Genomic DNA, 24,329 nt, shown 5'->3' on the forward strand with positions numbered 1-24,329 from the left:
TTTGCAGCTCGAAGAACTGCCACGTACTAGCAACTGCACCCACGTGAAAACTTTGCTTTCCGTATTATTACTTGTAGTCCAGTAAGTCTTGAGTAAATTTCTTAAAAATTAAGTCTATTCAGAAAGTTTCACTGGTAACAGATCTATTAACACTAAAACCAAAGAAGGCTAAATTCATCCTGTTGCTGATCCTGCTGTTCTTCATACAACTATTGTGTCTAGGAGTTTAAATGTCTCTAGAATTTTGTACAAAAACAGAGAACATCTATATTTCTTTTTACCTCTAGTCTTTTTACCCACCTAGAAGGCCACCTTTGAGCTTTTTCTTCCGCTCTACACAGTTCCTGATTAAACAGGGTTATTAAAATCTTTCCCATGTATTAAAATTGTATTTGAGGATGGAAAATATATATGATATACTTCTAGCTTTAATGACTTCCAAGTTCAGCTTCTGATACCCAAGTACATCACTAATGGATAATCTCTAACAAGTCTGGATCTCTGTTATCAAATGGTGGTATGTCTTCACGCTTTAAAAAGACCAAGAAAATAAGGTCTCCTGTTGCTTTTTCTCCTTACTGGGTGATGTCGTAGAATGTGACATTTGGCACTTTGGAAAAAGATAATCCAACTGAACCTCTCTAGGGATTTACTTTTCTTCCTCAACCCTTGATTAATATGCTGATATGTTTCTAGAAGGGCTTTCATCATTTGACTGCCTTTCAGTATGACTACTTAGGAGGTTTTAGTCTTGACTAATAAGGAAGTGTTATGGTGAGCCTAGAAAACATCACTGCATTTTTGTTTTGCCACTGTTTTGACAGGTTTTGTCCAGGCTTTATAAAGTTCAGTGAGGAATGTCATTAGGGATTTTGTTTTGGGTTTTCATGTTTTGTTTTGGAGGTAGGAGGGGGGTCGTTGGTTGGTTTGGGGGGCTTGAAGAGGGGTGTGTGTATCTGTGTCTTATCCTAGATTCTGTCTTAATCTTAACTGCGGTTGGTTGGAAGATGTGAGTCAGAAAAGACCTATTTCCTTCCTTGGGGAAAAAAAATCAAATACCTATTTTAGGATGAATTTTTCCCTCAGACAATAAACCTATAATTTACTGGTCTCTAAAAGTTCAGGAAGCATACATTTTTGAAAGACATGCACTCAGCCTTGGAATGTAAAACTTAAGATTTCTGATGTCTCAATCCTAAGTACTAGTTGTCTGAGTGTTCCCATAATTTTGGAGATTGTCATTGCTCCAGAGTGCTTAGCAAAGTTATGAAAAACTATGCATTAGATCTTTAAATTCTGAAAATAGTAAGATACTGAAAAAAATAAAAAAACTGTAATGGGTAAAACTAGAATCAGTAGACTTGTGCAAATTATCCTTTTATGCATTCATATATTTAAGGTCAGAGTCCAGAAAATGTATCCAGTCAGATTCAGAAAGTATTAAAAATGCACCCATGTTCATGCGCAGGGACCTGAGGATATTCAGTTTCTGTTGTAGCTATGAATGTAGCTATGTTGGAAAATTTGCCTTACTTAACGATTTTTCATCTCCTTAACAACCAGAAAGAAGTTATTAATGTCATCATAAAGCATACAATTTTATATACTGTTCAGCTTTCAGCCATCTTTGTTTCTCTATATGTAGTTAATTTTGTACCATGATGAACCATCAGTTCTGACCTACATTTTCTGCTTCCAATGATATAAAAGAGCTGTGAATAATTAATTAAGTATATTAGACTTTAGCTGAATTTCTCAGGAGCCTGAGATGAATGCAATAAGTCAGAGCTGCTCTATCGATTTCAGTTGCAGCTGTCTTGCCACCAAGATTTGAGGTGTAGAATTTAACAGTATAGAACTGTTTTCCTTGCGAAGGGCACACAACATTGTTTCTGGCTTTTGCTATACTGTAATAATCTGAATATATATTTCCAACACACTTGCCTAATACAGGTAAACATATGAGTTGAAATAAATTTATTTTGTTAACAGCAAATGTCATCCAGTTTTTTAATTTTTTTAACTGCCTTAATACAAACTTCTGTGTACTCAGCCTTACGCTGAAATGGAATCATTCAGGATCACCTTCTCGGTGGCCTTGTCTGTGAACTCGTTTGTAACTTTATTTCAACTAGCCAAGGCTCTTGTACAGACTGAGCACCAAAAAGATACGGTTCTTTATCTTTGTATAAAGTGTCTGAATTCTGTTTATATTAACATTTGCATTTACAGGGTTATTCTTTTGTGGAATAGGAAGAACTTTTCTTTTTATTGATTTAAATATGTCGTATTCTGCTACAGCTAAAGTTGCTCCACTGTACCAGGAAGAACTGATCGACATTTTCTGGAAAAAAATAGTGCTTTTTCTTGAGTATCCAGCTCAGGAAACACTCTCAAAAGTAGAAAATGCCCATCCTTTGAAAATCAAATCCTTTTAAGTAGTTCGTGTGAGCATTCTGTAACAGAGAGGCTCAGATTGATTAACCATATTTCAAACTCTTGGCTGCTTTTTCAAAAAAATCATGTACATACCATACATTTAAAACTTGGTACATGTGTTTTCACTTTCCAGCTTCCTGAACAAAATGTGATAGCTATATGGAACAGTTGGTGTTAACTGTGTTTGGTACCTGTTCAATTCCATTTGAACTTCCAATTATTTGTGCTGCAAAAACAGGTTTAAATTTGTAAGTTCTGGTCTGCAGCAATAAAGAAACATGCACAACTTAATGTTAAACTTAAATCTGAAAGTTAAGTTTAATTATTTGCTTTTTCTTCAGATTAATGTCCAACACTTTATTACACTATGGATTTTAAATGACTTTTCAAATCCAATACACTTTGTTGGTACTTTAGAAGCATTTGTTTAAGTATAAGAAATAAACAAAAATTGAAAATTAGCAAATCTTTATCACTCTTACTGTATGTAATATATAACCTATCCAATTTTGAATCTGTGAGATGTTTAATCTGTGGGATCTCTACAACACTAAGGCGGTAATTTATATCTTTGAAATGTTTTCCATTGGCAGCTAAAGAAGAACGTAATAAAGAAGAGAGCAGTTTGGAAAATGCACAAAAATGGTAAGGTTTTTACAAGTGTTTTCTAACAGTTTATTTTGGTCAAAGATGTTATTGATATTAGGTATTACATTAAATAGGAAAAAGGATCTGTACTTCAAAAAAGTGATACGCTTTCTGGAAAATTTTCATGTTGTCTTCCAGGAAGAATTTCAGTTGAGTTTTTAGCCAAACAGTGTACTGTGTTTGAGGTTTTAATTAGTGTCAGCATTGAACTGAATCAGAGTTTTACAGAATATTGTGATAACTGATTAACTACTTAATGTAGTAAAAATTTATTTCATTGTCACCGAGTCTTTTCAGCACTTAGGCTCTTGAATGCAGTATATTAAGAAATCAGTGAAATCCTGATGTTTTTATTGCCTGAATATCTGTGTCTTACTTAGGCCATAGGAGGCAAAATAGGGTATGAAGTGAGATAAATTGATTTGTAGATCAACAGTGAAATACTTAATGTTAGTATTTCTAATAAATTTTGTTTAGCAAATAATGATTTCATGAGAGTGAACGATCTGCTTTTAACCTTGATTGTGTTAGCTATAGAATTGCTACAAATTGACTGGGGTAAATTATTTTTTAACTTCTTGACAATATTTTTTCTTCATGGTCACTAAAGGTGATCTGTGGTAATTTGTTTTCTTCCGTTACTTTTTTGAGCAGAGTCACTCCACCTGAGGCACCTAGTTCCATCTTCATAGACAGTCAGGAAAAGAGAGAGACACATGCCCCAAATGCAATTAAAGTCTTAGGTGAACTGTCCGCATTCTCAGCAAAAGGTGCCTAAATTGGCTGAACTATTGGCTAACATCAGCTGGGACTTAATCTCTTAATTTCATTTGATGAGTGTGGCTGACTGGCTTGTTTCCTTTCTACCTAGCTTCAAACCTAGGTTTTGTGGCACGGGCTCTTTCACGTTCTACCTGCTTTGTAGCCTTTCTGGAGCAGAGCAGACTCTCCAGGGTATGGAGGTACACTTAGTTTGCAGTTGACTTAAGGATACGGAGTTTGGGTTTTTCAATTACTAACTAAACATTCAGTTTTTAAAATTATGGCTAAGAAGATGTTACTTTTGAACATCAGGAAGCAGCCCAGGAAGCTAGATTAAACTAGGTGAAAGCAAAACAGTGCTACTGGGGGGAAGGGAGAGTAAGATCTTCATGGACTGTTGCAGAAGAAAATTAAAGATATAGATAAAATATAGCATTTCCTGAAATGCAATAAGTTTTTCTCATTAAAACTGAATGCCAATGATTTGCCTGCATGACTTATCTCTATGATGGCTCACACAGCTGTAAGTTCTCCTCCTGGGAGTAAGGTAGGTGTTGGAAGGTTAGTCATACTCAGCATGAATTGCTGCTCTGATTTCCAAGGCTAAGGGGAGGTTATGGTAATTAGCAGCCTTGAGTACTGACTCAGGAACCAGCCCTCGAAGAAACTTTTCCCAGTGGGCTTGTGTGTTGACAGTTTTTTTTCCCCCCTCCCTCATAGCTTTGAAGAAACAGTGGGATACTTTGGGATAAAGCCAAAACCTGGCGAGAAGGAGATCACACCAAACTACGTTTTCACAGTGTGGTACGAATTCTGTAGTGACTTCAAGACCATTTGGAAACGAGAGAGCAAAAGCATTTCCAAGGAACGGTAAGGTTCTAATAAAGTCATTAATACCATTTTAGATGTCTGGGAAACTGTTCCTTCTCAAACCCAACAAATTATACTCCTATATTTCACAGGCGTCATTGTTTTCTTTCAGATCTAATGGACATCAAGGAAAGATTATTCCCTCAGGGTGTGTAGGAAAATTCACCAAAGGCATGCTGTCCTCACAAAAAGATAAACACATATAATCTGATAAATTACACTTTTGTAACCCCTTCCAATTACTAGCTAGTAAAATGAAAGGGGAGCTGTGCTAATTTGTAGCAGATTGCTTCTCTGTGCATTTTCATGTTGAACTAGCCTAAATGAGGCGATATTGCTGTCGCAGACAGTACAGACAAATAAAAGTGAATGCTTTTCCAGTTAATATACTGCACTTGCATCAAAGGGAAGCCCCAGAGATTCAGGCCACACTTAGCACAGTGTCGAAGCCCCACACTGAATTTACAGCACTACTTCTGACTTTTGGTGTCCTGCTGAGGACATCAAACTACTTGCCGCTAGATCTCAGCGCAGTCTCCTGATTTTATTAGTTAAGAGTAAAAGAATAAAAAAGCCAAAACCCTTCAATTATTTGCTTGATTTTCTTAAAGAAGCTTAAAATCTTTTATGAAGGAAAAACAGTTCTACTACAGGACACCATACTTACCATACCTGAATTTGTTTGAAAAGACCTAAAGAATGGTAATGTGGACATACTTTGAAAAAGAATAGATTAATTGCTTTGAGTGTGAAATATATATCAATTAAGGTTCTTATTCCAAATTGACACAGATTTAGAGAAAACTATCTTTAAAAGTATCAACCTTAATTACATTTACATTTTCTATTTTACTCCAGTCAGTGCAGCTTTTATATTCATGCAAAGTAGATTTTTAAAGAACAAAATGTAGAATTTCTAATTCCCAATTATCACCTTTATCAACACTGTTTTACAGATATTACAGGTTTTAAACACTTGAAAGTTAAAGCTTTTTATATAATCATGTTGTGATTAGATTTTAGAAGCTGACAACTGCAAACATTTAGAAAGAATCTTTTTTTTCTCTGTCTAGATGAATATGCAAATTTGTTTACACATTAAAAGCTGTCAAATAAACAGACGCTAACAGATCACATTAAACATGATAAGGATCATCTCAGGGTATATTTTTTCTGCCGAATTATTATTTATTTTTGTTCCAAAAGCAGTTAGGAGAAATGCAAATTAACTATGCAAGGGAAAAAAAATCCAGACCATACCATTGCTTATGGCATACAATGACCACTTCAAAGAAATTGACTTAAAATGCCTTGTAAATGTTTTAACACTACATAACTTCTTAAACTTTCTTAATACAATAATGAAGATTTTTTTTTTTTTTTGCAAGTAAACTGTTATTATATTCTGTGTTTTCCTACTGGGGTGACACGAGACTTTCTCATTAATATTTATAGAAATAAAATGTAAGAATAAAAATACAGCACAAATATTTCATCAGTTCCTTTGATGGTTACCATTATTGCTATTCATAACACTAAAGCAATACCCGTAGAATGCCGAGCACCATCGTGATGTTTCAAAGTACTGACACTTTCTGGTCTATATAGACTGTTTTTAAGAGTTCACTTCAAACTATTTTTACAAAGTTTCATTAGTCTTAAAAGGACAATCCATTGTGCTTTACATTCAAAATGTGCATCATTCCTCAAGACAAAGAGCTGCTGAAAAGCAGACCCTTGTGTAATAAGTAAATTAGAATGGTATAACTGTTTTCATCATCCTAAATTGTGTTGTCCTGCTACCGAAAAGAAGAAACTCATGAAAACACTAGATTAGAATGGTGAGGAAACTATTTTCGTCAGCTGAAAGTGTCTTGTAAAGTCATGACCATTTAAGGGTTCTGTTTACAAAGCACAAGACTAAAAGTCGATGAGCTGCTGTCCAAGAAATTCTGAAAGCAACCTAAGAGTCATTGTGCACATTGGTAACCAAAAACCTTAGTATGACAGGAATGGACAGCTGTCTTCCTTAACTGGGTAATTAATTGGATGCACTACTTATCTTGCAGTTTTAAAGATTATAATTTAATTAAAAAAAATGTTCATCGTGATCCAATTATTTTATTTTGAAGGAAATTTTAAAGAGGAAGAACTGGTAGAGTTAGTCAATATTTCAAACTTGAGTTTGAAACCGAGTCATTGATTTCCTTATGTAAACATGTTTACAATTTAATTACTTTTCAGATTTCAGTAAGGGCTGCAGAAACACAGCGTAATTTGTGTCTGAATTAGCCAATCCCATAGATACCTAAAAATTGATTTAATTGTTAACATTTATACGGAATGTATATATGGGATTTTAATTTGTGTCTCAAGAAATACGGCTCAGAAAATTCAAAGTTTAATTATAACATGCAGAATTATCATTATGCAAAGGTATAATTAAAAATGTGTTAGCTTAAAATTAATAGTAAAAATCGGTCAAAATTATTCAAAACTAAGATTCCAAAATTAAAATTTTCTACTCAAAACTAACTACTTTGTGTTGTATAATAACTTTTAGATCTCTGAATTTCAGGAAAAAAAAAAACAGTATTGCCTTAAATTAAATGACAGCCTCAGCTGCAAGAGCCTGTTTTGTCTAAAAAGTACTTGGCTCCCAAATGTAACACGACTGTAGAAATCTAATTAGATTTCTATGAGATTTTTTCTTAAAGTAAAGGAAGCATTTTAACTGAGCTGCTCCACATTTAACCTACCATGAAAATAAATTAGCTGCCTGCAAAATATAGGTGAGTCATTGTCTCTTTCCTGGACAGAATTTCCACACCATTTAGGGATGCAAGACAGAGTTACAGATAGATAACAAAACTAGATTGATATGATACAATATATGATAAATAAACGATGTAGTGATAAAATGAAGAAAATTTTTAAACTATATTCCTAGTTGGAATTTGATGACAATTTTCTTTCAGACATGGTATTCCCTTCAATTTCAGAATGCAACAACAATACAAGAAAATGTGCTTTGCGATCACCTCTTTATCCCTGACAAACAGCTTAATCTAAGTGCACCATAATACCCACCAAATGTTAGTAGTGTTAGTTCTGTTTTGGTTTTGCGTCAAAACCTTTTATTGTTATTGACATTATAATTTAGTATGTCTGTGCATCCAGGTATGTTAACTGCTTTTTTTTTTTTCCTTCTGTTTATAAAATTTTGAGGTGATAACTGAATGGAAGACTAAAACAAAGGTACATTTTTTTTTTGACAACAAGGCACTTACACCATGGTAGATTGCATGTAATTCCACTCTCACTTCCATTTTTTAGACTACTAATTTTATTTGCAGTGGGCATGTCTATGAATTCAGAATTAAAACAAATGTGTATTTATGACAACTTCTATATAAATGAATGCCTATCTAGAAGTCTATTAAATCATTCAAGATCTGTTGAACTGTATTTTAAGAGGATATCCTAGCCAAGTGTGAATACAGGGGAAAAGTATAAATACAGGAAAACGTACTAATAATTTTCAGTGAGTAGTTTCATCACGAACTGTGATTGTATGTTTTGCAAAATAAATGTGAGAAGGAGAAGGAGAAGGAGAAGGAGAGGGTTGACATTCTACATATCTACATTCCACATGCATTTTGTGTAAGTTTTGGGAGGCCAATGTAGCGTTTGTCTATACCAGAAACGGAGGGTTGAAGTTGCTGATTCATGAATTAACGAAGAGTTTTACCAGAGTGTTTAGAAAGGCAGACAGAGAAAAAAGGGAGGATTTTTATGTGTTTCTGAGGTTAAGGTGTAGCTATGAGTGACTGTGCAAATTCATATTAGAAAAATCCTTGAAGGACTGTTACATATGAAGAGAGTTTCCATCTGGGAAAGTAGTCTGGGGATTATCACTTTATGCTTTGGCTGTCCATATATGCTAGTGGCCAGCCTGGATGGACTGAAGCACATTTTTTATTTGAACTAGTGTAGCCATTTTCTTCCTATTGATTTTTCACGTGCACCACCTTTCCGAAAGCATAAAAATAGTTTTTTGTTTCTTGTGACTACAGAGCTTAAATTTCTCACCCACTTCATACAGATAATCAAAACACTGTCCTTAGATCCAGAAAAAAATAGAGATGTATCAAGCAAATTAGGAGCTTGAGGTTGAGAGACAAATTCCACTGACATATTTATACTATACTATTTTTACTGTATTTATGCTGATTTACATAGTGGACATTTATTCTAAATGCAATTTGAAGTTTTGATCAGTAATGACGAAGTTATTTCCAGAAGATTTAAGCCTGAAGGCTTAATTGGGCAATTTTATTGTACATCACAGTAATAATTGTGGACAGTGTTCAAGCTTCGTAGACTGTTATAAGGATCGTAATTATAAAGCTAACCGAAAACTCTAATAAATCATATGTCAGGACAGGTAATACACAGACTACAGTTTTGAGACTGAAGCGTAGTGTGCTACATTGCATGGGCTGACAGTGTTCTCAGGAAAAGGTGCTGTTAGTTAAGGATCAGTTTATAGACTGCATACAGAGGTTATCATATGACTGAGAGCAGTAAGGCATGTAACACATGAAAGGAATTTGAGCTATGCAGATATTTTTTAGTCTCTCAAGGGGAGTCACTGTTCAGCTGTGTTAAGGATCTGGGCTGGATATGCAGCTTGGCTCCAGGTTGAGCAGTTGATGTTGGCTGTAGCATCCTCTGCTTGTTCATCTCCACCCATATCCGAAAATTTACTTTGCACAGTTCCTGTGCCCACAGTCTTATGGGAGAAGTTTGGACTTCAAGTCATGGAAAGCTCAGGTGGCACAGAATTGTCATTCCAAGCTATTTTCTAACCCACAGCTATCCACATAACCACCAGCTGCGTGGAAGGAGCTGTAGAAGCAAAGAGAATGGATTATTCCAGAATACCAAGAGGCTGAGCAAGAAACAGATAATTTGGTCTCTGTATTCACACACCAGCAGAGTCTGAAGATACATGAGTACCAACCAGCTTATTTAGAAAGGATTCTGGTTTTCCAAACTGTGGGCTTTAGAACATGGAACATAACCAGCTCACACCTTTCTTCTGTCTGACTTGAAAGGGAAGCGGGGTGAAAATTATTTTATCTGGTTAGTCTTTGGCTTGATAATATGTTTTCCTGTGAAGAGATATTATATTTTCATGAACTTATGAAGGAAGATTTTAATAAATAGAGGCTTATGTTTAATTTTAGTTTGTGTCCCTAGTTAGAAAATAAAAATAATAATTTTGAATAAAAATGATGTAATTATTTTTCAGTAATATCTTCTGATTTAAGGTGCCTGATTTGCATCAAATTTACAGGGGAAGACAACACTTTCCACACAGAGACAAGAAAAAGTCAATTATGTTCCCATTATGTATAGTAAAGATCTGCATGCATTATTGGAGTAATGGCTGACCTATTTAAAAATACATTGTTTTGATAAATTCGTCAATTTTGTTTTCCATGCTGTACGGTAACACGCATTATTGCACTACCCCATTGCAGATGGTTAGATTTCAAGGCTTAACCAACCTGCATTTCTTAATGTTTTGGTGTCTTGTTAGTGCTTGCTAAATTAGCACCTGAGCACCTTTTTTAACTGTGTTGGGATTCAGTTATTCTACTACCCTTTCTGTCTCTTTGTCCTCTGCAGTGCTTTCTGTTCAAAATGTCCTTGTCGCTATTTTTCTAGCATGTTTTACTACACACTTCTATCCCTTCTTGCTTTTCTTTTTTAGATACACTTCTGTTGACTTTTTTGTTCCACTTTCTTCCTCCTCAATTTCACATCTATTAGATTCAATCCCAATTTATCTTCCATGAAATCTCTGAACCGTGGCTAGACTAGTGTGTCCATCCATGCTATTTTATACTGATATAAGAAGAAAAAAAATATTTCTTCATTCGATCCATTCCTTTGCATATCTCCAAACTCCCTCTCATGGTTATGCCTCTGTACATGTCCAACTCATGTGAGCTGCTCCCCTATGCATTAATTCACACAACAAAAACTCAGAAAAAAAGGTCAAGGGATGCTTAGTTCATGTTGTTCATTTGATGCCTGTGAGTTGTAAATTGTGGAGCTCTGTCTCAGGCCTCGATTCTGCTACTGTTTCTCCAGGATAAGGCTCTTGAGGAGATTCTTGTCAGAATACGTATTAGTTGAACTTCCCTAAGCTGAAGAATTTATTAGTCCCTATTATCTTTCCAACTGGTTATTGTGCTATATTAATGATTTCTCTGCCTCTCTAGGAAGTCTACTAGAGGGAGTATAAGATTCTGCATCCTCTCCCAATTTTTATTTGGTGTCTCATGTAACACTTAAGTAATGAATAACCTTAAGTAATAAGATGAAGTGAGTAAACATTTTTTAGTCTGTATTTTGTAAATCTTACCCTAAGCAGCGTCACTAAGACACCTCTTAGTCTAGTAAATCTACAGTAAATGGTTTTGTAATGTTTTCAAAACCCTCTTTAGATGTTTTGTTGGCCCTTACACTAGACACAAGACTTAAATGGATTTCCCATATTCTGTCAAATTCTTTTCTTTTCTATTCCACCTGATTTCTCTAAAGTTGTATAAATGTTCTCTAAAGTATAAATGTATAAATTGTCCGCCTTCATTATCAATCTAACTTCAGTTCCTCACAAGAAGAGAAACTTAACAGAACATTTATTTACCTTATATTTTGATATTCTATCACTTAGCTTTTGCTTTACTTCAAACAGACTTTGAACAAGCAATTGCTGAACAATTAAAAGTAGTTGAGGAAGTTTATACTTCTAAGTTAAACAATTTTTATCTATATAAATTCTCATAAACTACAATTAATGCCTTAACAATTTAAAAGTTTATTTTATTTTAATTAAAAATAATAGTATGTTGTGTGATATATCTGCATATTGGTTAATAACATAATATATGGTCCTAAGAAAAGATCACAAAATAATTAGTAGTTTATTTCTATCCTTTTTAAAGTACTTCATTTGTAGTTTTATTCTTTATGCACCTTACTAAGCTCTAATTTTACTTCTAAATTTAATATAGTCCTAATTTTTAGTATTTTAATGTAAAGCTATTCAAAGTTATGCTATTATATGACTTATATAAATGGGAAATCATTTCTATTTGTGCTAAGGAAAAGTGGTAGGAAAAAATAGAGTGAACAGAGCAGAGGCCTAATTCAACCTAAGCTGAATTAACAGAGTTTGTCTAGTTACTAGCTAGCTACTCATTCTTTCAGTATGTGGTTTGTTTGTTTTTACTTATGTGTTTTGGTAAAAGATTCAGTGAAATGTTTTGCATACATTCAACTTTAATTGCAGGTAAAGAATATTATGTGAGTTCATGAGTTTTGATGGAAGGTTTGGAAGGTTGTCATAGCTTTTGGTGGATAATTATGTATTCATATGTAGGGTTTTTTTAATGAACATAAAATAATGGGAAAAAATATGATTACAATTCTGCTGTTAAACAATTTTATGATTTTGTATTTTATAATTCTTATGCCATTTCATTTTTTTATTTCAAGGATAGTGCTTCCAAACGCAGTATACAGCTCTAGTATTCCGTCCATATTTAACAAATAATTATTTTTATGTATAAGGCACCTTTACAGCATGAGTGCTTCATTGACGTAGTTACTGAGCTGACTATTTTCCTAACATTGACCCATCTGATTTTTAAAATTCCTTAAGTATTACGTTCCTTTTAAATTATGCACTTATGTTTTTGATAATGCCTGCTAATCTTATCAGTCGTATTTTAGCAAAGGATTTTTTCCCCTATGAGGCCGAAGTGTAATATGTAATTAGTCTGTCATTTTTATGAGCCATTTATTTTCTTTTTATTTTTTATTTTATTTTTATGAGCCATTTATTTTCTATTTTTTTAAAAAAAATCTAGTTTTCCTGGAAATTGGGCAAATATGGAATGAAATGCACAGAACTAGGCCTGAATCTGTAACAGGCATAATTTTCTGTTTAAGTCCAGAAGTTTATAATCCTTAAAATACTCCCTTCGGATGAAAATATGTACTTCAAATATTTTTAAACTATTCAGAAGACACTCCTAGGACCAAAGAGAATGTGATCTCAAAGAAAATGTGCTCAAAATGGGAAAGAGTTTAGAAGTTGATCCTGCAGTGTGATTCAGTGTGAAACTGAATACTGTCACTTGAAATGCACCATCATCTTTGCATAAACTTTGTAGCTATGAGGGACAGCGTGCTGTCCAGTGGCTGCTGTCATCCATCATTAAGAAGTAAACTGCGCCAAATTACAAAAAAATATAAAAAGATGGAATGGCATTGCCACTTGGTTACCTGTAGAAACAGGGAAAACTAATTAAGCTTTTAAAAGACTTCAGATGTATTTAAAAATGTACAGAATAATAATTTCATTGTGTATTTGAGGGTATACTTACAGCTTGAATCAATGTTGTAGCTAAATAGTGTTGAAAATAAGCTTAGTTGAAAGTACTGTTCTTAAGCACTGGAAAGTGGGACACCACCAGTAACTACTCAATAGATACTTCTAAAATACATATCTCAGAGAAGCAATTTAAGTTTCCAACACTGCACATTGATAAACACAAAATGAACTCCTGAATGTTTTATATTTTTAAAAGTATCTAGTTTGCTGCTAGTGTCACAGCAAGAAAGTACACATCAGTAATTGCAGCTATAATCCATTTTCCTTTTTGCTTTTCTTCCAAAATTCCTAAAAAAAATGAGTGTGTCGAAAGAGGTTTGAACTGGACATGGTATTTTAAATACTTTTTGAATGGCCATAGCAATTATTTCTGCCAATGGAAAAAATTATATAGTAGAACAAAGTACAACTTTTCAGTTCAAGAGTGCCAAGAAATATGTTGTTTATAGTAAAAGATTGATTTGGTGTGCATTAGTGAAAATTGGTTTGTTGCATTCTCCTTGCTTGTAAAAATTCACTCACAACTTCTTTCCCTCTGCATTTTGCATATAGAACTGTAAAGTATTTGTTTATAGCATCAGCATTTAAAAGGTACTGATAGCTGGGCAGATCCTGTTTTAGGAGTGCCAAGAATTTTCCTTTCTTTTTATGACTGTTTAGCATATCATTTCTCCTGCCCATTCCATTGTCTGTAAGCAAAGAGTCACGTCCCTTTTAGTTAAATTCTCTGTTTCTCCTTTTCCTCTTGATTAAACAACTTATTCAGTTCTTGTTGTTAAATCCCCACAAAAACAAGGGTTCTATATGCAAGACCCTGGGAGCAAAAGGCAAGAAACTGAAGAATCAGATCTGTATTCTTCTTTGCCTTTATTTCGATAGTGCTTTGTGTAGCTGGTCTGAAGGTGCACACACAGCAGCTTCAATAACCCCCAGATGAGAACCCCTTCTATTTGCCTCTCCTGCTGTCACCACGTAGTGACTGGTCAGTCAACTCCATGTAAAGCAATGGGGAAAATATTAAGGAAAAACTGGCAGACGCTTTCATTTCAAGACTTTCAGAGGAAATACAAAGTGTAGCCTGGCAAATGGCCTACTAAAATAATATGTTCTATGTATACAACAGTTTGACCCAGATAGCTTTTGGTTTTCTTTCACAGGATTATCTTTGTGCCTTGATATTACAGCTTTTTTTTGGTGGGAAAGATGCTCCATAAAACCCAGATCCTCCATAAAACCCAGATCCTGCAAGAACAGAGAAGTTGTTTGCCTGGTGACATTTTCAATGAGCAATACAGGCAGACTGTCCTTGTGCTTGTGATTTTTCTCTATTTTAATGCATACTCTGCTCTGCTTTTGATACTATATTAAGTGCCTTTGAAGAGAAATAGCAATTTGTTTTAGTTATTGTGCCCCCAAAAAGCTAGTGGTGATGGTTCTTACCCCTAGAGTATATATATACAGCAGAGCCAAAACAGCTTTAATTTCTTTGAATCTAACTAAGTCTTTTCTATGTATTTTGTTCCAGAATTAAAGTGGCTCAGCAATCAGTAAGCAAGTTAACTGCAGAGAAGAAAGTTGAAACAAAGAGAATCAATCCTACAGCCAGCCTGGTATGATGTGTTTCTGTGTATGACATTCAGAAGGGTTTTTGTGACACTATTCTTGTCATTCAGAATGATGGCATGTTTCTGCTGTTGTTGAAGGGTGATGTAGTATGCTTAGCTTGAATGTATTAGAGTGATTTTCTTCTCACAGAGAAATCTTTAAGCTTATGCTTTAACGGTAGTCCAACATTTAAGTATAAAACTTAAGTTGTGCCTCAGTATGACTCTGCTGTTTTAGATAACAAAATATGAGCTGCTTTTCTGGTTTCTTCACTGCTTCCACTGAAATCTCTGGTATTGTCTTCCATGCTCCATGGCTCAAAGAGTCTCACTGTGTTCATTTGTCCAATGGCTGAGTGTGTGTTTTCTTTCAAAAGCTTACAGAATCTTGTTTGCTCTGTTGTATAATGGTAGAAGGGATTAAATCCCCTTTTTGTTCCTTGTTTCCCAGGGGTTTTTTTGAGATGTCACAAAAAGAGAACAAGTCATTTACACTGCAGATAAAACCATTTTGTCTCTGTGCAAGGCACACATGTTAGATCGGCATTTCTCAAACTGTAGGAAGTAAGAGACTAAGGGAAGGAAATGTACATGAAGGAATGAGTATATTATTTCCATTCCCAGCAGAGCATATCAGTTGCAGGACAGGCGACAGAGAGAGAAATGACTATATTTGCCTGGGAAGAGGTCATTAAACAACATAATCTAGTTAATATTAAATTAGAGCTGTTATGTCAGCAGAAACCACGCCACACGAGAAGTTATTAGATTCACTTGAATTAGAAATATATCTGGTTTTCTCTAACTGCACTGGTCTTCACAGAGCAGCATGTGTTTGAAAGTGCAGAGTATTTGACAGGTGTGTAGCTAAAGCAAGCTCAGTTTCTCTATATTAATTAATCAGTTCTGAGCTTTCCTTGAGCATTAATGCATTAAATATTTTTTTTTAAAATTAATTTTTTTAATTAATCTACTGTGACTCGTTTAGTATTTCTCAGACTTCTGGACCAAACATTCATCGCAACTTGAGAGGAGATGGAAAATTATATACAAGAATGATAATAAAACTCTGTCTTTTCCTTTAACAGAAAGAAAGGCTGCGTCAAAAGGAAGCCAGTGTGACTGCCAACTGAAAGAAGAAAGATGAAAATGATAGTAGAACTTCATACGTTGCACGATGCTTTACTACATCCATGGCCCAGGAAGCACCTTATGTTATGTACTGAATTCTGCTTTGCTGATCTGTTCCAAGACAATCCACTAAAGACTTTTCAGTTCCTTTAGAGGGGTTTGTACACTCAGTGGAGGGAATTCTAAGAAGGTTTTTACATGGGAAGTCAAAATTATTTCCTGTAACTGTTCCTTACATTGCTTAAAGTGCATCTTGTTAATGGTTATTGAAAATATTCTGTGCATAATGCATTAATATGGAAGAGCTAAAATGAGCATTTTGGATGCTGAGTTAAGTAATGACTAACAACCTGTAGGTTATTTATAGGGCTTCATGTAGATGAAAGCAAATACGCCATTCAGCTCACAAAAGACTACTATACATCTTGTTACTGCAGCAGTAACTGAAAATTGACTGATTCTAAATAATTTTATAGTGTCTAAGTAGTCAATGCATCTTTCTAAACCTGATTAAATGTAATTATAGATTTATCCTGTATTTTACTATAAATATTTTTATAGAAGCTTCAGCTTATGCCATACGTTTAAAAGGAAACAATATTTTTCACATGAAAAGGAATAGCTTCAAATTCTTTAGTTTTATGATTGATGGCATAACTGATTCATTATTTTTATGGTTTTAACCTAACAGTTCCTAAATTTTGAGGTTCAAAAGAAAAATGATAAAATGTATATTTTTATTTCAGTATGTATTGAAAATATTGATTCATAAAATAATGGTTTTATTAGTCATTATTCATTGAACTAAAATGCAACAGTATGTCTCCATGAAGTTACACATTTGCCATTAAATCTCTTTCAATTCTATTGAAAGCTTTCTTTGAAACAGTGAATATCTCACTCTAAAAGATATTATGCAGCTGCTCTTGTCCCCCTATATTTGCAGGAAGAATGAGTGCATCATACATTTATATATACACAGATATAAAAATTTAATAAGTAAAACTTGAGGAAGAAACAAGAGTGTCACTGTCCTCCTGTAACGTTATAACCATTGCCTGTAAAGTAGCAGAGCCTGAAAACAACCCTACAGAATATCTACTGTTACTTGAAGATTCTTAGGGCATTTTAAGAATTTGGACTCTTAGGAGAGATCTTGAAGCAGAAGTTAATTTAAGGTACAAGAGAAAAGTTATTTTTAAATACAAGTAGGTAACAACCTATAAATAGGAACAACAAAATGAAGAAAATGTCCATAAAAGAGAAGTCCCCTTCTTTGTTATAATGGCGTCTGAAGCCGGTTATGAAGAGAAATTAAGTGAAGCAGAAAAGCACAAAAAGGGTAATGGGGGAAAAGTATTAGTCTTTTGCTTAGAAGCTGGAAAGGATATACATGAGTCTGAAAGGGATTGTCCATACAGCAAATTAAACTGTGATGAAACCTAAGGCAAGGCCATCTCTAGACGTGTACACTTATTAAGGAAAACAGCAGTCACAGAGACCCCCATACTTGAATGAACTTGAAGATTTCAAATATTGCAGGTTTCTTAAATGAGTATCTCTCAGTCCATAAATAATAATAATAGAACCAAGATTCCCTTGTATGTTTTGGAGTTTCCAGCTGCTGGAGATATACTCAAGGTATATAAGCATAATTCTTATGAAAGCAGTCAATAATGTACGCGCAAAAGTAATGTAATTTGTAGTTTGACTATTCCCATTACAGAGAAATAAATTCCAAAGATTTAAGTTTTCTGTCTTCCACCAAATAGGTAAAGCACATAAGTTTCCAATATTATTAGTGATAAGCAACAGGAACAATAATGCTTGTGAAAGCCAAAGACAACAGCAAGCAAAGCAATTGTGATGGGTGTTTAAGCAAATAAGTGTTGAGTTTTTATATGATTTTCTATTATGAAGATAGTGTATGTGGCCATTTGAATTGATCAGAAAATTTTCTCTTTAATTATTAATCAACAGGAGCAGCACTGTTTGTTAAAAAGGATCGGTCTTGAAAATTCTTATTAGACATACATTATGGAAAAAAGTTAAAATTATTGAAATATCTTGTTTCAAAATTTCTAAACATGAAACATTTCAAAATGTTGAAAAATGTATATTAAAAGAGATTAAAATTATTGATATAAAACATTCCTTCATCAGATTTATAAATTTTTTTTCAGATTATCAACTTGCCAAAGTTTTGAGAATTTAGCATTTCTTTTCAGAAGATTTGAAAACTTATATAGCACATACTTTCTTTCTTCCTCATCTTCAAATCTACTGATTTTCCTCTCAAGACAGATATTCTGATTCCAGCTTCATTCATGACTGAAATCCTCTACTACTAGTTAAATTCATTTTAAGGGGAAAAAAAGAATTAACTCAGAATATTTGATTAATTCGTTAAGACTTTAAGATTCCTGGATGGAATTCATAAAGTAAATATCACACTTATACCCCTAGTGATGCCCAGAAATATCATGAGACAGTGATTGAAGTGATAAAGGTACATCTGCTGACCTTAACTAAAGTGTTGTATTAGAGAAGAGATATTAACAAATATTAGTTTGATTATGAAATATTTAGACACCACGGTCATAACAAGCGGGCATCAATGAGCATTCTATCTTGGGGTCACCAAGTGTTACCAACAGTTATGTTTTAGGCTTGCATTGAGTTTAGTGCCTGACTTTACCCCCGAGCTTTCTAGTTTGGGGGAAATAAAAGGAGAGAAGGGGGAAAGAAAGAAAGAAAATAAAAAGATGAAACAGAACCGAAGTCTCTGGTACGTGTCTACATTGCTACCATTGCTATCAAGGAAGTAAAAGTAGAGTAAGCTAAATAAAGCTAAGCAGCAATAGCTAGACAGTTACAATTTTCTGGGCTATTTAATTAATCTCTACACTACAGAGAAGTCACTTCTGTGAGCACAAAGTAGATGTAGCTTAAGAGGGGTTTTTTTTTCTGGTTCGGTTTTGTTTTGTTTTGTCTTCAACTCTTCTATTATTGCCAAGCTTCTCAAAGTCTGTAAATCAAAGCACTATTAGAAACCATATTACACAGTAGGTGCTTATTTCCCAGGAAAATATAATTATATGTAATTATTAATCAGACTATTAGGAAGAATTCAGTTTAGATGAGTAAGTATAAAAAAAACTTGTGAAGTGCTCTTTACCTTATTTACAATATTACCCCTTACTGATTTTAAAATTAAAGACCTTTTAGCATCTTTGAGATATTTTGACAATATATATCATATTTTCATTATGTTTTTATTAATCTATGAAAACAACCCAGGTGTCTTGCCAGAACTAACCAATGTAAATGTTTTATTGTATCCTTTGTTGTAGGGTTGTAAATGTATAGACTGAATATAATACTTTTGTATTTAACTTAAATTTTTTTGCAGCAAAACAGAAACAGTATGATCTTCTGTTTCTGTGTGTATAGAGAACTAAAGTAGAATGAATGAAATTTTCAGAAAGCAGAAAGAAAAATAATTAAACATCTTAAGTAATTCTAGGAAAGATAAAGTTTACATAAGATTTGAACCTTTCTGAATTGTTGAGGATATCTCCTCCAATCAGATACAAACAGCCAGGGCACCTCTGACCAATCTAAATTTTTTCTACATGAAACATGAATAAAATATTTTGGTTTTCATATGACGTACAGGGTTCTTACTGACGTGATTTTCCAGTAAACTGTTAGCACTTTCTTCCTTAGATCTAAATATCTTTCCTAGCTGATAAATATGGGGCATTGGAAGACTGTGTATTTACTTATTCAGTAATAGTATTTATTCATTGCTCCAAGTAAATATCTTAAAAATGGATGCCTTAATCTTGTGTGAGTGTGGAATTTCAGAAACATCCAAACAAGTTAGAAATATTCATCTCAATGCTGCATTAATGTGGTTTTGAAAATCCACCTCCTTAATCTGTGTTTAGGCACCAGTCTAAGTTTATAATTTCAGAAAATCATATCCACCTTGTCTTTGCTTATTCTTGGCCTTTTCTCAGTCTCATTCAATATTCTTATGGATCTCACTTTTTCTTTTTTTTTCTTTTTTTTTTAACACCTTTAGAATTTATTAAATGCCAGTTAGTGAATTTCAGCATTTGCAGTCTGGAGAGTTCTCCTCAGTGTTCTCTTGAAGATAAGTGTATGTATTTGCATATAGATGTAAAGAAAATAAAAAAATTAAGAGGTAACTTGATTAGAGTCAGTAAGTTGCTTCAGAGAGAGAAAATACCGGGAACTAAATGGTTCCTTGAGCCAGAAAAAAAAAAAAAAATAACAAAACCAGTATAAAAATTAAAGCCAGGTAAATTAAATATATAAATGAATTCCAAACATTAGTAATGAGGCTAATCGCTGGTAGAATACAGCAAAGATAGGTGTGGTTTCTCCACTTTTCTGATGCTTTCAAATCAGGATGGAACATCTTTCTGAAAGGTTTGTGTAGTCTAATACAGCTTATTGGACTCAGTTCAGATGTACCTAAGTGGCATCCCCTATCTATTGACTCACCAGCTCAAATAGTTCACTAGAAAGAAAAATATAAGAATAAGTATGTCAAAAGACCTAATATTTATTTCTCAGCTGTAATGAAATATCCTTGTCCATGCTAGAAGAGCTCTTTGTTGTGATTTGAAATTTAAAACATCACAAATAATGTGGTGTAGAAACACACAATGCAGCAAACCACTGTCAAATTATAAGAGATTGTATTTCAAATGATTAGTTAATTAATATCTATCTTGTGGTATTTACAAGACAGCAAATATATGTAATCAGGAATCCAACACTGTTTTAGAGAATCCTAATCTAGGTCTGAGAAGACTGCAGTTTTTGAATTGCATAGCATGCAGAAATCAAAGAAACTCGAGTTCCTTAGAATTTGTCAAAGGTTTGAGCATATGCAAGGACGTTTAACTTGGGTACAGCTAACGTGATTCAGAATTTAAGTCTTCTTTTAGTAAATTATTGGATATGACCTGTTAATATCATTACCAAACACTTCTACAGCTCAGTAGGGTTTGAACCATAACAAAGTTCCAAAGTTCTGAGGTTCAAACGCTGTGCAAGCAAATTTTTTTTCAAAATGCCTGCAAGAATTTTTCTTGGAATTTTTTCAATTCAAAAAAATGTTCTTAGAAACATTAGTAAAATAGATGTTAATTTTTTTCCACTTATTGAAAATGTAGTACACCTAAACCCTGTAATATTTCCAGTAAATTTGGCAAACTTTAGATTATTTTTATTTGATACCTCATAAATTTCAAGCTTTTAAATTAGGGCTTCTTTGTAAAATGTGAGCACTGGGTATAAGAGAACATTCGTTTTAAGAAGCAATGAAATATAAATGCCGAACTAATTCCATAACGTAGAACAGCATTGTCTTCCCTGTGGTTTGTTTCTACCAGATGTCATCTTAGAGTAAAGGCAGCATTTTTTTTTCATTAGATATTTCTGGTTAATTTCATTTCATACTTTTATCACCTGAATTTCATCTTCAACAATCTAATACTGAAGTAATAGGCTGGTAGTGTAAGTGCTTGTATATGCAAGTAGTTTTATTCATGTAACTATTCCTCTTGCCCGTACAGTATAAAGTATCCATGGAGGACATCATAGTGTCATGTGAGTGAATAAAATCCCTTTTAGAATCCTGTTATGAAAATTATCCTGAACTATCCCAGTATGGGACATGGATTTCTTTTCTGTGGTGGGATCTACCTCAAAAGCTTTTGAAGCTCTGGGAGCTCATGGAGGATGAGGCTGTAGGCAAGATATCCTTGCTTTAGCTATCAGTTCCTCTAGAGTTACGCTGCAGTTGAATTTCCTGATTCAAGATTGCCCCAAGGACTCCTGGAATGGAAGCTGGAAAATACTGTCAATGACCATACATTTTCAAAAGGGAAAGACGTCGTAGTTATATTTCTAGATTAAAGTAAAAGTTGTCAGACTCTCCCAAAATAGCAGAAATTTTGCATAGTTGAATGTATCCTTTAAGTTCTATAGATTTCAGAAATTCTGCATTCATACATGAGCTTCATTCTGTGCCTGTGTTTTTTTATTTATTGCTCATATGATTATTTAATATGAACAGAATCACTTATATATTTTTACTCTTTTATTGTTCTGTGACCACTGAAGTACTGACTACAAAAACTGTTGAAAGACGAATGCACTAAGAGTCCCAAGAGGCAGTTGTATTTCAGGTTTCCCAGTGTCATCCTGTGAGGAACATTCATATTTTCCTAGAGGTAAGAGGAGTTTAGCTGCCATCTGAGTTCACAGCCTTTCCTAATCAAAACCAATACTTGTAGCTTAAGGCCAAATGATGGGGCCAAATTCTATCATCACTGGAAACTCTTATCTTTACTGCAATAAGATGGTAACTGGGGCACAAAATAATCCTAAAGACAACAGGTGGGTTGTTATTGTGGTTCCTGTTAAACTGTAATGTATTTAATAAGCTCAAAGTCCTAAAGAGTACTGACACGGTCTGAGATTTCTGTAATTTATTGACTCTGACACACAGCATCCTTATAGATTAAGCTAAATTGACTTTAGAAAGAGGAGCTGTAGTATGCTCCTGTTCACTGGTTGATAGTGTTTCATTAATCTTTTTTTTCAATCTGCAGAAGATGATTTTTGTCAATCTGTGAATTACCCATTAGAGACATTTAAATCGTACATTTTCTCTCAGAGTTCTTCCAGGGGAACCAAGCTTGTAGTAGTGTATTTTTACTTTCTCGTTTGGCATGCTGTAAATACATTCCTTTGTAATTGGACAAATGCTCATCCTGAGCAACTGTCCACAGAAAATATGTTATAGAAACTATGTAGAGATCAAAGAATATAGAACTATTTCCTGCTACTTGGAGCATCAATAGTCAACAAATGAATATATATAGTATATAGTACCCGATGCTTATTTTTTATGCGTAAAGTACCTTAAGGAATGTATTGCTATTAGCAGCTAACCTCTATAAACTGGAGAAAAGCCATGTTCTTATACTTCTTTGTTTTCCACTTTGTTAGAATCCACTTTTGTGCTATGGGTATCTTCTAGATTTTAGGGGGAAATATACCATTTCATAATGAACCGAAATGGAACAAGGTCATGGTTATATTCTATACTTCTTTCATATCTGACAGGGAGGTGAACGAATACAACTGACTTTTTTAAATTCCACATAGACCGAATACATTTTTATGATTCCTTATCATTCTGTTATTCATGTTGTGTTACAGTCCAGTGTGTTTTAGAAGACCATTAAAGAAATTAGTCCAACTGTGAATCTCATTAGTTAAGGACTCCCTATCATGTTCAAATTCAGCAAACTGGCATGAGGAACTCCACTGTCACCATTTTTCCTCAGCAATTCCTTGCTCTTCATCTTTTATTAAAAGTACAGTCACATAGTTACCAAACTGGTTGCTAAAGGTCCAACAAAAACTCAATTGTTGGGTGAAGAAAGGTCAATCAACCTCTTTTACTTACCATTTTACATGAAGAAAACCTGTCTCTCTCTGAGTAGGAAGCAGAACCTGTGCATTTTCTTCTATAATCAACTTCTGCTTGATTCCAGACCAGAAGTATGTGTGATATGGCAGATGTATCTGAGTGTTTTGGCATTATGTTTTATAAATATTTTCCATCGCTTATCCAGAGGCCAAGTAAAGAGACTTAGTAACATACGTAAAACAAAAATGTTAGTAAAAAAATGCCATTGAAACAATATAAAACTCGCTGTTTCTTTTTAGTGGATTTTACTATGAAGAAGTCCATCTTCAGGGTAACTTCCCATTGGAGTGTTTGGTTTGGTTTAGTTTGTTTGTCTTAATTAAAAGATGATATTATATGAAATAATCAAGCCAACTTGTCTTGGACAAGCTCCTGTGAGGGTTTGAGTGCTACTCAGGTAAAATAATCTGCGTGCATGCTCAACAGGTCTCCTTGTAACTACTGTAGCCTGAACGACACCATTTCATCTGCACATAGCTCAGAAAAGGGAGAGACTTGAGAGAGAAATTTAATAGATTTTCTGGTGTCAAGTTCAGAAAAGCTATGTCAAATAAAATGCAGTCTTGTCATATTGCAGTGGTTTTGAAAGATCAATGATACCTGTTGCAAAGGAAAAGACGGCTCGTGCTCCATGTCAGATGGGATTGGACACGGACTTTTTGCAGAGAGCTGGTAAAAATACTACTTCTTGTAGGAGCTCTTGGCAAAGCTGTGAATGCCCATTTGATGACTGGCAATTTGCTGCCCAGGAGAAACAATTATTTTAACGATTTTTAAATAGATATAATTATTGTAATGACACTTCGGTTTTTGGATATGTCAGCCTTAAGAAGAAAAGCTGCCTCTGTCGTTGTAC

At 34.0% G+C, this 24,329-nt stretch overlaps 1 protein-coding gene across 4 annotated transcripts in view; it reads left to right on the forward strand.

The window, feature by feature from the left end:
- Positions 1–24,089, forward strand: part of FMN1 (formin 1) — a 182,755-nt gene extending 158,666 nt beyond the window's left edge. For all 4 annotated transcript variants that reach the window (XM_054067736.1, XM_054067737.1, XM_054067735.1 and 1 more), the window contains 4 exons: positions 3,033–3,084; positions 4,570–4,719; positions 14,721–14,805; positions 15,888–24,089. In XM_054067736.1, coding sequence (XP_053923711.1) covers positions 3,033–3,084; positions 4,570–4,719; positions 14,721–14,805; positions 15,888–15,932 — 332 coding nt within the window. In that variant the 3' untranslated portion in view covers positions 15,933–24,089. The remainder of the gene's footprint in view (positions 1–3,032; positions 3,085–4,569; positions 4,720–14,720; positions 14,806–15,887) is intronic.
- Positions 24,090–24,329: the final 240 nt, after the last annotated feature.

This window comes from Cuculus canorus, chromosome 5, assembly GCF_017976375.1.
Source record: "Cuculus canorus isolate bCucCan1 chromosome 5, bCucCan1.pri, whole genome shotgun sequence".
Lineage (NCBI taxonomy): Eukaryota > Metazoa > Chordata > Aves > Cuculiformes > Cuculidae > Cuculus > Cuculus canorus.